The sequence below is a fragment of the Apteryx mantelli genome, chromosome 3 (assembly GCF_036417845.1).
Source record: "Apteryx mantelli isolate bAptMan1 chromosome 3, bAptMan1.hap1, whole genome shotgun sequence".
Lineage (NCBI taxonomy): Eukaryota > Metazoa > Chordata > Aves > Apterygiformes > Apterygidae > Apteryx > Apteryx mantelli.
Window position 1 is genome coordinate 40,404,333 of NC_089980.1, and position 15,291 is coordinate 40,419,623.

At 43.6% G+C, this 15,291-nt stretch overlaps 1 protein-coding gene across 2 annotated transcripts in view; it reads left to right on the plus strand.

The window, feature by feature from the left end:
* Positions 1-11,045, plus strand: part of TTC7A (tetratricopeptide repeat domain 7A) — a 191,929-nt gene extending 180,884 nt beyond the window's left edge. For both annotated transcript variants that reach the window (XM_067293169.1, XM_067293171.1), the window contains one exon: positions 5,639-11,045. In XM_067293169.1, the coding sequence (XP_067149270.1) occupies positions 5,639-5,860 (222 nt within the window). In that variant the 3' untranslated portion in view covers positions 5,861-11,045. The remainder of the gene's footprint in view (positions 1-5,638) is intronic.
* The last annotated feature ends 4,246 nt before the right edge of the window (positions 11,046-15,291 follow it).

The following is a 15,291-nucleotide window of genomic DNA, read 5'->3' on the forward strand; positions in this document are numbered from 1 at the left end:
TGATTTCCAGACCTAATATCTCTGCTGTTTTCCAGAAGGTCTGTCTGATATATCGTGATTTGTGCAACAGCTTTTGCTTACAACTTACTCTGATTGCTAAATAATCACAGAAGTGTGTGTTGCCCTGTAGCAATGTGGATTTTTCCATTACATGAGACTGTTATCACCAAGTGCCAAATGCATCAGAAAGGCTTTTTGTAGGATTCTGCTGAATAAGCACACTTTTGAATGAGCACTTTTCTGCACTATGCCCTGCTCTTGCCAGTTCCTAATTACCCTTCTAGAAACCACTAGTGACATGTCCATCTTGCAGACTGTAATAGAGAGTAAGGATACCTGATTTACCTTGAAGTTAGTTAGTCAACTAATGCACTAGAAGTAACCCAGCAGCAAGAAGTCTGCATAATCTAATTTACTCTGGTTACTTCTTAGGGTATATTGGCAATAACGGGGCAAAATAGCTCTGCTCCATTGAGAAAAGTTGCAAAGAGGACCTCACTGTGCAGTTCATGTCTCATGCTGCAAAGAGAAGTTGCATTCAAAATACATATTAAAATCAATTTTAAAGGATAAAGAAAGATTCTAGTCTGTCTATAGAGGTTCTTCAAAAAGAGATGGTCATGCAGACAAAACAAAAAGCAGCCTTCTGGGAAGCAAAAATAAAATGTTTTTCTGGACATCTCTTTCCAACGCAAGTCACCAAGGAAAGAACAAATCTGTGCCACCTTAGTGCAAGGAGACAAGGATGCCAAGTCTATCAAAACAACACCCTGTTGCTTGTTAGGTGTCCAAACTAAACATTAGCAAAACAAGTTTTGATTTTCATTACTAAAAATAACCTCCCAGTTGTGCATGAAGCTTGTTTTATAGTCTTCCGTATTGTCTTTTCTGAACTATTTAATGAGAATTTTATGAACCAAAAAGCTTTAAGGAGGTTTATTCAAACTGTAAGGAAATACAGGCACAAATCAGGAATTTCAAGACCTCACAGTGTGAATTATGCTCACTTTTCTTGATGGAAATTGAAAACAAATCACTTTTTTGCCAATCTAACTTAAATTGAAATATAGTTCTTCTATTCAAAAACAAGAATAGCCTCACTTCCCTACCAGTTACTTAGTATCACACCACGAAAGCCAAGGGAGTCCAACCCAGTATCCTTATAGAAGTGGTTTTGGGTTTGTTTGTTTGTTTGTTTTACATGCAGAAAAGGGCTAAAATACCTTTGAAAAAACTTCCCATAAACACATCCCCTCCCCTCCTGTCAAATTAAAAAAAATACGTTTAGGAGTGCAGCTGCCAGTGTAAGGCTCCCTAAATCAGAAAACTAAATTCATTATCTCCACTCTGCCTTCATTCATGGCTAGACTGTTTCGGTTTCACTTTGCCACAATCTTTCATTATAAAAGTATTTTCTCTAATTGTTTCAGCTCCTTCTTTTACGGTCTGGATTGAAAGCCCAGCCTGCACTAGTCCGTCTCTGTTTGCAAGCTCTGAAGTTTATCTTCAGACCTGAAGAAGAAAATTAAATTAATCTGCACAAATTACCCTCAGTCCTCCTAGAGTGAATTAGCATCCAAGCTCTCTACAGATATATTGACACAGCTAGCACGTGAAAAGCATACATCTGGTTAGGAAGGCCTGGTGCGAGCCCTAGCAACATGCTGCCCACGGGAGCTCAAAAGCAAAATGACTCCCACCCACCTTTTGTTTTGGTTTTCCTTTTTTTCCTTTTTTTTTTTCCAACTATTTATACAATGCTTCAGTTTAAAAAGAAGCCTCTCCTCATAGCTTATTAGGGCCTGACGCAGTACGAGGAACACTGACAGAAAAGACTATGCTTAGGGGTACTCACCATCTTTGGGAGGAAAATAACCGGGCAAAAATAGAAGTGCCGGTGATAGCCAGGAGGTGGCAGAGGAGCGAGGCCACCTTGTTCACTGGTTTCTGCATTGCTTTGGCAAAAAAAACACTACAACCCAAAGACAACAAAACCCAGCCCCACCCTCCTTCTTCAAGAATAAGAGGATGAAACCCGTAATCACTTTCCTGCTTGTATTTATACTAATTGCTCATCTTCCTGAGATCTGACTTTATGAAATTATGCATGCACAGCAAGCAGATGAGTTTCCATAGAAACTCAGGAACTGAACTTTCATTAGAAAAATCTTTTTTAAAAAAAATCTTCCAGATAAAAATGCAAATTGCCTGTCAGTGGGTGGCTTTCTGAATTTATATGTAATTTTTTTCTTTTGCACTGTAGGCAGATTCCAGCTGGACCTACATAGCAACAACATGCAGGCATTGTTTATAGCAAGCCAGACTCCACGGGGAAATAAGAAATTCAGTAGCAAGGAGCAGCTCTCAAGTGCAAATACCTCGGGGAAACAAAAAACAAAGTGTTCAGTGCTGCATGTTCGCGTAGGCTTGGGGTTGCTGCAGCCTGCAGCTCTTAGAAAATGCTTGTGGTTGGCAGGGAGTGGGGGAAGGAAGGCAAGGGAGGAAACCCAAATCAAGAAGCCCTTCTGCGCACACAGAATTAATAATATTCAACCTGTCCTTTAAATATCTAGGGACATATTACTGCCCGGTCAAATAGGCTTCCCTGGGATGGCTGGCGCCACCTGCCCCAGCTTGCTGTGAGCCGATGAGCTGATCCAGACCCTGTGGCTGAGCACGTTTCCAGAGTCTGGGCTGTGTTGAGACCTGAAACCTGACTTCTTTTGCCGGCACCACACGGGCATGGTGCAGCCCTCGGCAGCAACGTGAGGGAAGCGGGGCTGCGGGCACCCCTGCAGAGGGCCTTGGCCACCGGTGTAGGTCGGCCCAAACAGCAGTGCACCTCAGCAAGTTGAAAACTTTAGCCCTTCAGTCGGCTGTTGCCAACCTTTCTGCCTGTGTTTCTCCTCCAAAGCATACCGCAGGTTTTTTTTCCCACTCATCCAATATATTGCAGTCTACGGAGTCTTTCCGCTGGCTTTGGGGCACACGAGCTAGCCTTTCTGAGGGTTCACAGATGCTTTTTCAGGTTAAACAGGCATGCTTGCAAGCACTCGATACCAACAACTTATTGGTGGGCTACACTTAGTACCTGCCCCGGGTGCGCAGGGTACCTGGGGTTTACATACCGCCACCTCCTCCCAGTGCTGCAAAACACCCACAGGGACCGTTAGACTAAAAGATGCTCTGCCCTCTTCAAGCACAGGCAGAAGAAGATGCAGCAGACCCACAGCGGGCAGTCGCAGAGAGAGGGAGCCAAGTCAGCCTCTCCACTCCTCGCCCAAGGGTGCAGGCACACCCGTGGGAGCCGTGCTGCGTGAGCGCCGCCGCAGCTTTCCGGAGAGGCGGATTTCATGCGAGCGTTGCCGAGAGGCGTGAGATTGCCAGGCGGGAAGGGAATCCCCGCCTCGGGCAGGAGGGATGACAGGCAGCAGCTGCAGGGGCTCGCTGGCCCGCCTGCCTCCGGGGCAAGCGGCCCGAGGAGGCTGCAGCACCCTCAGGACTCGATGTCACCTTGTGCCAGGGTGAGGCGGGCGCTGGGTCCCCAGCCACCAGGGAGCAGGATCGTCACTGCTCCATCAGAGCGACAGGAAGAATTTTTAGGAAGAGTGGTTTTGTGGTCGGGGACAAACATGAGCTGAGAGCGCTCTCGTCTATTCTTAGCTCTGCGGCAGACTTGCTATGGCCACATTACTTGCCCTTTCTGTACCTCATTATCCATGTCAAGCTAGTGACTCAAATTATAATTGCACAAATTCCTTCCAGTCTGTTATTACATGCTTGCATTCGTTTCCAAGCAGCTACCTCCACATCGACCAAACTCTCCCATTGGAGTACCTTTATACAACCTGCGTCTGATCGCAGGGGAAAAGCAAGGCTAGGCCTGTTTTCTCATCATTTTTCAACAGAAAGATAAACCTAAAGGAAAAACATCCTCACTAAATCTTTAAGTGATCAGATTTGATATTGAATTGATATTCAGGTCAAAGTTATGTGCAAGGAGGAGCCACCTTTATTTGATTAATCACATATTTCTTAACCCTTCTCTGGCGAAGTAACGTATTTTTATAGTTATTAGTAATATCTTGACTGCATGGTTTTAGTCGTGCTGATGCACCCTGCATCCAATGGCAGTTTAGGAAAAGCAAACAAAACAACACAAAGAAACATCTTTACTACTTGCAAAAATACTACCATTCTTTCATGAGAAAAATTACTTTAGGTTCTAGTTGCAAGAGCTTTAAGGTTTCATACATCTTTTGATATCAACTAAATGCAATTAGGCCCGTTAAAGACTAAGCTAATGCTTTTCTTCATATGTATGATTTCCTGAGACTATGTAGTTTGTGGATGCAAAGCATGAAGTCAGGCAGTCATCTCACTTTCTAATATTTCCATGTGTATCTGCTAAATTAAATTTTGGTATTTCCAATACGTGGCATGAATTTACTGTGGGCTGATATTATACTGTGGACTGTTCTAATATGGAAACCTTTGAATTGCTGAGCCCCTTGACTGAGAAGTCAGTGGAAACAGCACATTTATACACTGGGATCCCTCACCCAACATGGAGGAGGGCTGTTGGCTTTGTAAAGGACATGGACATCTTAGATGTGAGCTCATGCATTGCATAATCTTGATCCTAGGAGTGCAACCCTTATGAATTGCAAACCATCAGTTACTTGTATTGTGGTGGTGGTTCTGACAATGTAGCAGATATTTGATGGACCCTGCTGGGGCATCCCTCACCCAGCTCATACTGCCAAAAGGTCCCTAGAAAGGTCACCTGCCACTGGTGGTGGAATCTGTGAGATTTGGTACTGCAACATGCAAAAGGACTGGATGTAAGCAGAGGCCATGTAGGGCTCAGTAGGCAACATGAAAATATTGGCTGCTGCTTCCCGAGGCCACATCTGGATGATACTGGTGAGAAATGCAGTGCTGGCAAGAGGCTTATCCTGGTGCGTGCACCTCGAGGATGAAGCAGAAAATTGGCACTAATACCATGTGGCATGCAAAGCCCAGTGCAGTTGACTGCAGTGTAATTAAAAGGGAGCCTGGCTCATTAGATGCTGTATGGGTTCAAGCGCATCCATGCAAGCCCTATAGGAAAACATGTTCTTCCTACCACTTCTTTCATCCTCCCCCTCCTGTTCCTTCCAGATGGTTACACCCACTTGTGTCTTTTTTTACCCTAAGGACAGCTTTTTAAGCAAGAATTCTTCATCCCTCTCCTCCCTCACAATACTTTAGGATTTACATGGAGCGCAAATAGCACTTGGACAGAGTGCACTGATGCTGTTACATACGGTCAGCTCTAGAGGTCTGAAAGGGGACCTCATCCCCCTAACTACATTTTTTCGAAAGGAAAGGTCTTTCTATACGAATGTCAAGACCTAGGATCAGAGAGACAGACAAACAAACAAAAAACAAAAACTTCACAATTGCTCTTTTAAAATATATATCATAATCAAAAAAGCATAGCTTAATAGCCAATTGCTTCTCTTCTCCATGAATAGGGGGAGATCTACCTCATAGGACTATGACACCTGCCCTCTTTTGTCTACCTAGACCATTAGGAGCTTTCATTCTCCCGTTTTGTGCCGTTGTTAACTGCTCATCACTTGTTTATTGACAGGGCCCAGTGCTGAGCAGACTTGGGCGGAAGGACCTGGCCCAGAAGGTCCTCCGAGACGCCGTCTGGACGCAGAACACCAGTCACAGAGCCTGGAACAGCCTTGGGGAAGTCCTGCAAGCACAGGGGAAAAACGAAGCAGCCGTTGAATGCTTCCTCACTGCTCTAGACCTTGAATCCAGCAGCCCTGTCATCCCTTTCACTGTCATACCCCGGGAACTCTGAAGCTTTGCCCTTCAGCTAAGCATCTGCGTTCAATGGACAGGCACAAAAAAAAGAAACAAAAAACCCCCCAACAAACAACAAACAAAAACAAAAAAACACACACAACCACAGAGAAGAAACTCTGGATTCAACAGAAAAGTGCCATTGCAACCTGGAATTGGGCAAAACAATTCCAGGATGGGGCTCAGGTCTACATGATCTAGCTGAGAAAAGCCTAACTTTAGGACAATATGCAACAGGCGGGAGAGGAAAAAAAAAAAAAGCCTTTTTTCTTCACAGATGCCTGGCTAACCTCCTGTTCAAGTTAACAGCAAGACTTATTTCAAAGTGTTGGTTCAAGGTGACTGACTGTAGAATAGTTGATGCTAGAGCATAGCTGTTTGAAGCACTTGCACCGTTCAATTTTTATTAAAATTGAAATTCCCAAACCCTGAGTTAAAGCTCAGGCCTGCTCTAAGCAGGAGTAAATGTACCAACTAACTTGAACCAAGTTGTGCTTAAGTATGTGACTGTCCCCCCATGGGTCTGACAGGATAGGAATGACAATTAGACTATATAGACAAGTAATATATACTGTTTACAAAATTATTTCAGCTATTCTGATAATCCTTTTTCCTGCCTTGTTCGTATGTATTGCATATACTTGCTATATTTAGTGTGGCATTTGCCTAAACCAATTTAAGTTAAAAAATACCTTTTTTTTTTTTCCAAGCTGCTATTATAGCATGATTTGCAGGAGCAGAAAGACCAAAGACTGATCAGTTCATATTTGGACTAGTATTAAAAACACACACGTGTATGTATATCTCTCCAATTACATATTTATTGCAAGGACTTTCATGAACTAGCTAGTTACAAACTGTCTGAGCTTCATTCTTACTAATCACCTATTCCAGCATTTTTAGTAAGGAATATAGTGATTATCAGTATATACTGCCTGAACTCTGTGCTTTACTTCACTACTGTTCCTGACACAAAGCATTTTCATATCCATCTTCTCATGATGTAAAAGATGGCAGCAGTCTTCTAAGGCAAAATATGCTGAAAGCAGTATGTGTATATATGAATTACCTTTATTTTTACTGTACCTTGGATTTTCTATAGAAATTTTACATTCGCGGTACAGAGCTGGAGCCTTCAGTAGAGTGGGATCATTTTGTGTCATATCAGATGCAAGAGTGATCTCCAGAGCCATCTGAGGAGCTCCTAATCCACTCACCCTCCCACCTGCTGGCATTGCAGGCAGAGGGGACACAGCTGGCATGCCCCATGCTAAGCTGAACCTTAGCTGTATTTGACCTCCATGTGGCCTTTGCAGCAACTTAGAGCTGTAACATGACACACAAGAACCAGCCCTGTCCAGGGCAGGCCCAAGATGAAGATGGTGCAAAAGTGAGCTGTGGGCACTTTCTACAGAAGATGTTTGAGGCCATGTGCACATTTCTGTCCAGAGCAGATTTCTGTCAGTGCACTGTTTCTAACTATTTCATAAATAGATTTTTGCACTAAAATACGCTCAGCAGTATAATTCTACACAGGACTGTGATCAGCAACTAGATCATTCCAGAAATATCATCTTCAGGCAATGAGCAAATAAGGTTTTGCTTTGTTTTTTAAAGACCCTCAGGCTATGACGGCAGACTTGCAGTCAGTGTTGTTTACAGTTATTTGGATATCTACAGCCTACTTGAGATGTGGTTTCCACTCGGTCCCTCTCCTGCTGCTCCCAGACCGCACCAGTGCCGGGCCCTGCCCACATGCAGCTTTTGCTCCCGCTGCCCAGCTTCCCCACCAGGCGCCTGTGCCAGTCGTCTATGGCAAGTTTTCTGTCAACATGCTGTGGCACTCCCAAACCTTTTCTTTTTATTATTTTTAATTAGATGAGTGCAACAGCCCAGATTATTCCTCTATTCACCAAGGCATTTGGAGTGAAACCAGCATGGTCTGTGAAAGGTGGGCAGCCCGGGAGGGCTCCATCTTTTCAGCGACATACAAGCCTCAAGCTAGGCATCTTAGGCCAGAGCCCAGTTTCCAAGGAAACAGTGTTACCCAGCCACATTACTCATTTGCAATAGCACCAGCAGCCGAGGAAGGAGTAGGTGTTAAAGTACCAGAATTAAATGAGTTTCATGGAGATGAAAAGATGCAGCAGAGACCATTTTCCTATAAATGATTCTATGAAGTCGGCTGGCTCTGCAGTGCAGGTGGGAAAAGGAAAAGGAGGAAAAAAGATAGTATTTTTGACATAAGCTGTAAATTGTTATCCAGAGGTTTTGGACCCAGTTCCATTGTCAGATTTAATCTGGCAATAGACTTTATTCTGATACTTGTTCTGGCCCACAAGCACAGTTTCCAGCATAGCAGCAAGCCCTCTGTATAAAGCAGAAAAAAAAAAAAAAGAGTCACAGTGCCCCAACATCACCGTTTTCTTGTATTACTGGTGTCTATAAAGCACTGCCATAGTAACCTCCATGTACAGAGCAACTGTTCAAGCTATGCATCACTCTGACTGATTAACCACTGTAAGAGGTCGGTAACTCAGCTGGCTGATGACCTGGCAGGAAGGTACCCCATTCCCAAACAGCAAGTGAGAAGGGAACGCTTGCGCGCTTACTTACTTCTACGTGCCTGGCTTGTAAACAGCCACCAGCACATCACATTTGCTGCCGTCACGAGAACTAGACTTCACCTCAGTAACGCCAGAACTGGCGCAGCAGTCGCCTTTCCCAGGAGGGGGGAAAATGCACGTGGGTGCCTCGTGTGATCAACCAGCGAGATGATCCCAGGGTCGTACTAGATATACGTAGTATATACTACATATATATTGTAGATATTAAGGAATGTTACCGGCATTGGAATCACAGTCATAAGGGTCTCTGCTTCAGTTGCTGCAGAGAAGACAAACAAGTAATTCCCGTTAATGTCAACAGGAGTTACACACCGTAAGGTACTCACTCTGGCAGCACAGCACACCACAGCCCTTACATTAATTGCAGGCAAAGTTCTGTTTCAGTGATAAATTTGGACTCAATCCCAAGCATTTCCCAGCGGGCACGAAGCACCCGCTTGCTGGAGCGGTGTTAAGGGCACTGATATGTTTCTGTGTTCTCTTCTTAATGCTTAGGGGTTTATAGCCTGAGATTATATTGTCCTAAATACTCTGCACGGGGCAGAAAAGAGGGCAGTCATTACAGATTTGCAAGTATTCTTTCAGTAAATCCTCAGTCTGTATTTGTTACTAGTGTTACCCAAAACAAATCCTCCAAGGTTGCATGCTACCTGTGCTCTTAAGCATGTACTTTGTTTATCCTTCCAGATACAGAAAAACAAAAGACGACTACTACAAACTTGCAAGTCTAAGAAATGCAAGCATATGTATTCATATACATATGCTTCAAACAACAGAAAGTTTGTACACTGTAACAAAAACAAATCTGCCTCCAAGATAATATAGCGAGAAGGCCGACAGGCCGGGGATCAATCCCCCTCCCTGCCTTAGCCTGTGTGAAGTGTCATGAGCTCCAGTGAAGTTACTGGTATTTCTGACAACTTCCTCCAGCTGCGGATCTGCCCACTGGTGTACTCGCTCTGTACAGAGAGTACAACAGAGCTGCCCTGTTCCTGCCTTGCACAAGTACCCCAATCCGTTTCTATTGGTAACAGTTCATGCTACTGATTATCACAGCATTTCAGAAGTGCTAATTATCTTTTCTTGGTAATGACTAATAAATCCAAATGCAGAACAGTCCCGGAGGGTGTTTACTTTAAAATTCACTGGCTGGGTACCAAAGCAGGCACAGCACTGACTGCTGAGGTTTGAGTTACAGAATTATTTTATCCAAACAAAGTCCCATTTTCACCGAATCTTGGTGAAGACAGAGTTTGGCTATTTTATATTTCTTTTTAACGATGACAGAGTGGGAACCATAACCTTTTTTAGTGAAAAGGGATCACTGCCATGATCTTTTTTCAGCCAAACCAACTGAGATTTGATAGCTGCTGTTCGGCCTAGGAAAATAAGGCTTCTCAGAGCGGTCTCAGCACAGCGGTGATTGCTTTTGCTGCAGTTGTATTATAGGCACAATTGACAGGCAATGAGCATGTGAAGCTGAGACCTCTCTCCCTCCCCCAGTGCGGTACATGTTCAGCGAAGGTGAGCTGCTCGATATGCAGAGGGTCCCCGTCAGCGCTGCCCCAATGCCTGCTCCTCCCTACGCCATGGTTACCACCGCCATCTGCAGTCTGGTTCCTCAGCACCCCTTGGCTCTTGCTGCTATAACCCATCCTCTGACTGCTCCCCAAGTCCATCTCCAGAAGGTGATCTCCCCCACTGTTACGTTTTTGTTCTGTTTTGTAGAGTGTTAGCAAGTGGTCAGATAAACAGTTATTTTGTTAGAAATGAGAAGCAGCAACATTTGTCACTGGTAAGTGGGAAGTCACCACTTACCCAGCAGCAGCCAGGATCGTTCCTCTGACTTTTGCCTTCAGTGAACCAGCTCCTCCCTTCAGCTCCAGCAACCTAAGGCAAGGTCCCAAGTAGCTGGATACTAAAAGATCCAGCTCATTTCCCGTCTGAGTGCACCTCTTAGCAGAGAAACGTGCTAGTTTGCAGCTAAAATTGCCGAAAGGGATGGTGTCACCACACCATTGCAGAAGGGACTGTGACGGTGCAATCTTGCTCTCTCTGAGACATGGTATGCAGGCGGGCGCTCGTGACTTTGGCACTGTGTGAGTGTTTCCTACTCGACCATGCCATTCGAATATTGCTAACATAGGGTTAGTGGGATCATTTTTCTTTGTAACTTAACATATTTTTTCTTGTAAGATGTTTCCACCAGATGAATAAATTGACCCTGTGGAAGAAAAAAATGCTCTTCATACATAATTATTTCCTGCCAATTTCAGTACTTTTAATGTATTCATGCCACAGATATTTCAAGCATTATGAAACAATTATTTGTTATATTAATTGGAACCTAGTGTGCCTAGCAAGTTACCAGTTGCAAAGGGTATTTTGGCCTATACTCTTGTAGTTCATGGGAAAAAGCATGAGCGAGTATGCAAGCAGCATGCTTTCAAAGAGGAACAGAGCCAGGAAAAAGGAGTAAATGTAGCCTCAGATGTTTGGATTTATGGGGATTTAAGAAAGCATCCTACTTTTCTTGTGCTTCTTCCATTAAAAATAAACAAAGGTAGTGTGAGAAACTCTATCATCAAGTAATACGCAACTACTATGCCATCAAGTTTATGGACTCACCTTATTTTGTTCACAGTATCATTAATCATCTCTTTCTACAAACTGTTTAATTCCAAATAACCACAGGAGTAACTTTTTCATTCAAGAGCTTCCAGAGAATTCTTAGCATTTATACATGAATCTTTTGGGCAAGTTTCAATAGGGCCTTCTTAAAGAGCCAGACCCTTAGTTTCGTACTTGAATGAGACCAAGCAAAGGGTTTTTGAAGAGCATTTCTTCATAACTAACTGTTGTGGCTGGTCTGGGTTACAAGTGCATTCAGTATAACTCAAGCAGAACATGATTCCTCTGTAGCAACAGCAGAATTAAGTCCTTCAACTGATACTACAAAGTCTTAAAAGTTGGAAATCGAAGCAAACTAAAAACTAGCTAACTTCTCCCCCCCCCCCCCCCCCCCAATCCCCGCTCTCTCCCACAAGACACACAGGCAATGAACAGTGGTTGCTTTGGGGGCAGAGGGAGGAGGAGGGCTCTCAAGACCCTACTGAACAGAAGCACAACTGAACCCAGACTAAACCTGGAGAATTTCATTGTTCAATCCCCTCCTAGGAGTAACTTGCAGAGAAAAGAAAATACGCTTGACAGCTCCTCTTTGCTTCCATACTAACCACAGTACATTGCTTCTTATCCTCCCTGTGTCGCACAGATGTTTAATAGTCCCTGTGTGTTTAAATGGGAAGAAATAAGCCTTTTTTCTCATTCTTGTTGGAAGGCACTTTGGATGGCTAAGGTACTCTCAACCTTAAATCATAATCACTTCTTTCCTTGCTAGAAAACCTAGTTGTACTTTGTTAGTAATTTTGACATGATATTCTTACAAGTTAATTAGGAATATTTTTAGTAGCCTATTCAGATCACCACTTCTGTCTTTCTACTGCAGAATGGGGAAAACCAACTCAGATACCTACAATATATTCCTGTCCGGTGTGAAGCCCAGATATTTAGAAGTCCCTCAAACAACGAGGGAAGAGATGAAAAGCACTGCTGCTGCCCAGATACTCCCTTCCACACAGGTGGTCTTACAGACTCTGGCTATCAGGTTTTTCTGGAGTCACCACAGCAACAACATTGATTTTCTCTCTCTCTCTCTCTCTCTCTCTCTCTCTCTCTCTCTCTAACCACATCCCTTGGGAGATGTCAAATCCCAGGCAGTGATGCCTGAGACAGACTTTGGAACTAAGTAAAAAACACACATAGCCTACTAACCTTTAAAGACCAGTGTTAGAGAAAGTCAAAGTCAACATCACAAAACAAGTAAGTTTGTTTTGTTGCGAGTAGCAGTCACTATAGTATTAAACTGAGTCATGGCTGTCAAACCAGTTTCTTATGATGTATGTTGTCTCCAAAATGAAGAGCAATAGCTCACCGGCAAGAAAGTCCCTACAGGTCCACTGACTGAAGGGCAAAATCCAAAGGTTTACTCAGTGCTCCAGGTCAACAGAATAAAGTGTCAAAACACAGAGGGGGGAAAAAAACCCTGCAGGTCAGTCATCTGAATTTGCAGAACTGCCATTTTCAGATCTGATCCCATTTAAAGCTAATGCAGCAGCTGTGGCGATTTGGCTGATGAAGGTAAGCTAGACCTGCTCGACACACAGACGTGGCAGAACATATGGTTTTGTATACAGCAAAAACAGCAAGTGCTGCAAGCTGTCCTAAAGAAGCAAAAGAGCAGTCGTGAAGTTGCAAAATGGGAAAAAACATTTACCTTACTGAAAAGCTCTCAAGGAGGCAAAGGCCAGCTTTACCGGCATCGCTGACAAAAACATGCAAAAAAAACAGACTGGGAGAGTATCAGCAAGTGTAAAGCAGCCCCTCAGCAGACTCCTGGCTGCAAAAGCCTTTCTGAACCTTATACTGACACCACCCTGCACCACAGCTAGACAGCCAAATTCAGCATGACAGCACCGGGACCACACACTTTCACAGTGTATTTAAGGCAGATGCCAGTCCTGTGTCCAGCTCTCATTGACTTTCAAAGGACACCACAGTCCTTGAAGCAAAAGATCCATTACATTATGTATGACAAGTCAGACATCTTTTTTATAATGCAGTTGCTTACGATATCATAATTAGGTCTGGAAACTAGTATGTTTATAAATTAATCAGTAACAAGCATGCTTGTATTTTGTTGTCCGGTGAGAGAAGCCGACATATGCTCTCTGCATCTGCAATAACGGGTACTGTTTCAGAAGGATGGAAGTTCAAGGATATAATGATTATCTGGTCAGTATAGGTTAGAGGTGATTTTGTGATCAGTGTAAATGGCATTGTCTGGCAGAGACAATTAGCAAATGAGCCACTGCCTCACAAGCGGATTTACAGCCTTAGAGCCTCTTCTCCTAGGCTGACAACAAATAGGAATTTGAGATGATATCTCGGGTTTCCAAAACAGGAAGCCGCTAAATCCAGAAAGCAAGCAATGCATTTCCCAATTATAATGATGCTGCTCTTGTCTCTCCTTGGAGGATATTGAAGTGTTTTTAAAAGGGTAACAAGGGAGGCATTTCATCCCCATTTTCATTGCACAGAAAAATCAAGTCTGTCAGGAATTGAGACAAGAGAGGGCTTTTTGTGTGTGTGTGTGTGTGTGTGTGTGTGCGCGCGTAACCAGTTAAATTGCTATTACTGGATCCTCACTCTTTCCTCCAGTCCCAGGGCAATATTGCCTCTCTCCCTTGCCTACCATGCTCTAGTGGAAAAGTCCTTCAAACCCTACAAGGGGTTTGTGCCCTGCATTTTTCAGGTTTCTTCTGCAGAGGGGAGCTAAGGTAAATTCCCGCTCACTTGTTACATTAATGCAGTATATATGACTTCTTCCCCTGTAAAGCCATCCAGGTAGCCCATGTTAGACTCCTGCTGGTGGAGCTATGTGGGTACAGTTACCCAGCACAAGTAGTCCAGGTCTGGACTTTGAGCACCACTGTATCAAGGGGTTGACTTACCACAACTGAAATTTTTATTTTTTAATTTCTTCTGTTCTCAAATTTCCCATCATCCCCTCTTGTGTACTTGTAAAGAGTTTTCTGTTCAAACAGCTAACTGAAAACTAACAAAAGGAAAAAAAAATTGTTTCCAGTTGCATTCCAAAGGAAAACTTTGGAGATTCTCAATTAAATAAAGAGCTTAAAAAGAAACTTCCAATTAAATAAAATATTGTTCTGTCTGACAGAAGTCCTCAATAGTATCTTCAATAAGATTTGTGTGACCAGAAGTTTTGAGAGAACTGCCAGAAGGGAGAGCATTTTGAAAAAAAATTCAAGATGTTTAATCCTGAAACAATCTACACAGAACATTTAAATTTTCCATTTTGTCTTCCTGGCAAGAACTTCTCAAAGTTACCTCAAATTTTTACATGGCTCCAGTTTTCTAGAACTTTGCTTTTCAGCAAATAGCACTACCCTACACGTGTGCACACACACACAAGGATTGTTCCCACCAAAATAAATATCAGACCAATATCAAGTACTTCTGAAAAATCCCACCCGTGTACACTTCTACAGTTGGGGCAGCGGTGATGAAGTCCTGTGACTGGTTCAAACACACACTGGGTAAAAATGAGTTCTTAAATATTTGAATGTTACAGCTGCTACACAAGCAAGCACAATTGGATATACAGCAAAGCACCAGCTAAGTCCTGTGGCAGCGGCACACGCTACGAGTCCCCAGCACCCGCCGAGCTCTGCCGTGCCGCGGGTGGACTGGAGCGAGCTCAGAGCCAGCCTGAACACCTTGACACAAACTGCAGCTATCGCTTCACACGTAGACACTTCTGTAGACATGGTCCCGCTTTCAGCTCACTACTCCGCCTCATTACCCACTGCTTAACGGCAGCCTATTACAGAGTTTCTCAACTTTTTGTAGGAATTTTCTGGTGGATGTGTGGATCCATAAGAGGTACCTATACAGATTGCTGCATCAGATATGACCTTTCCGGAAAGGACATGTTTAGGGTCCCTTATGAGCCAGCCATAGACACCCAGGGATCTGTAGATCACACTTTGAAGACCAGCGATTTAGACATTTTCTCTTAGATTCTATTAATTAGAGCTTCTTAATTAAAAGTCCTCTTCAGGGACCTAAATTGAATTGGAAACCATGGTGATCACGTAGGTCAATTATGCACGGAGATGACTGTGTTTGAGAGAGTGAGGTGGAAGATGAGAGTGTGCGT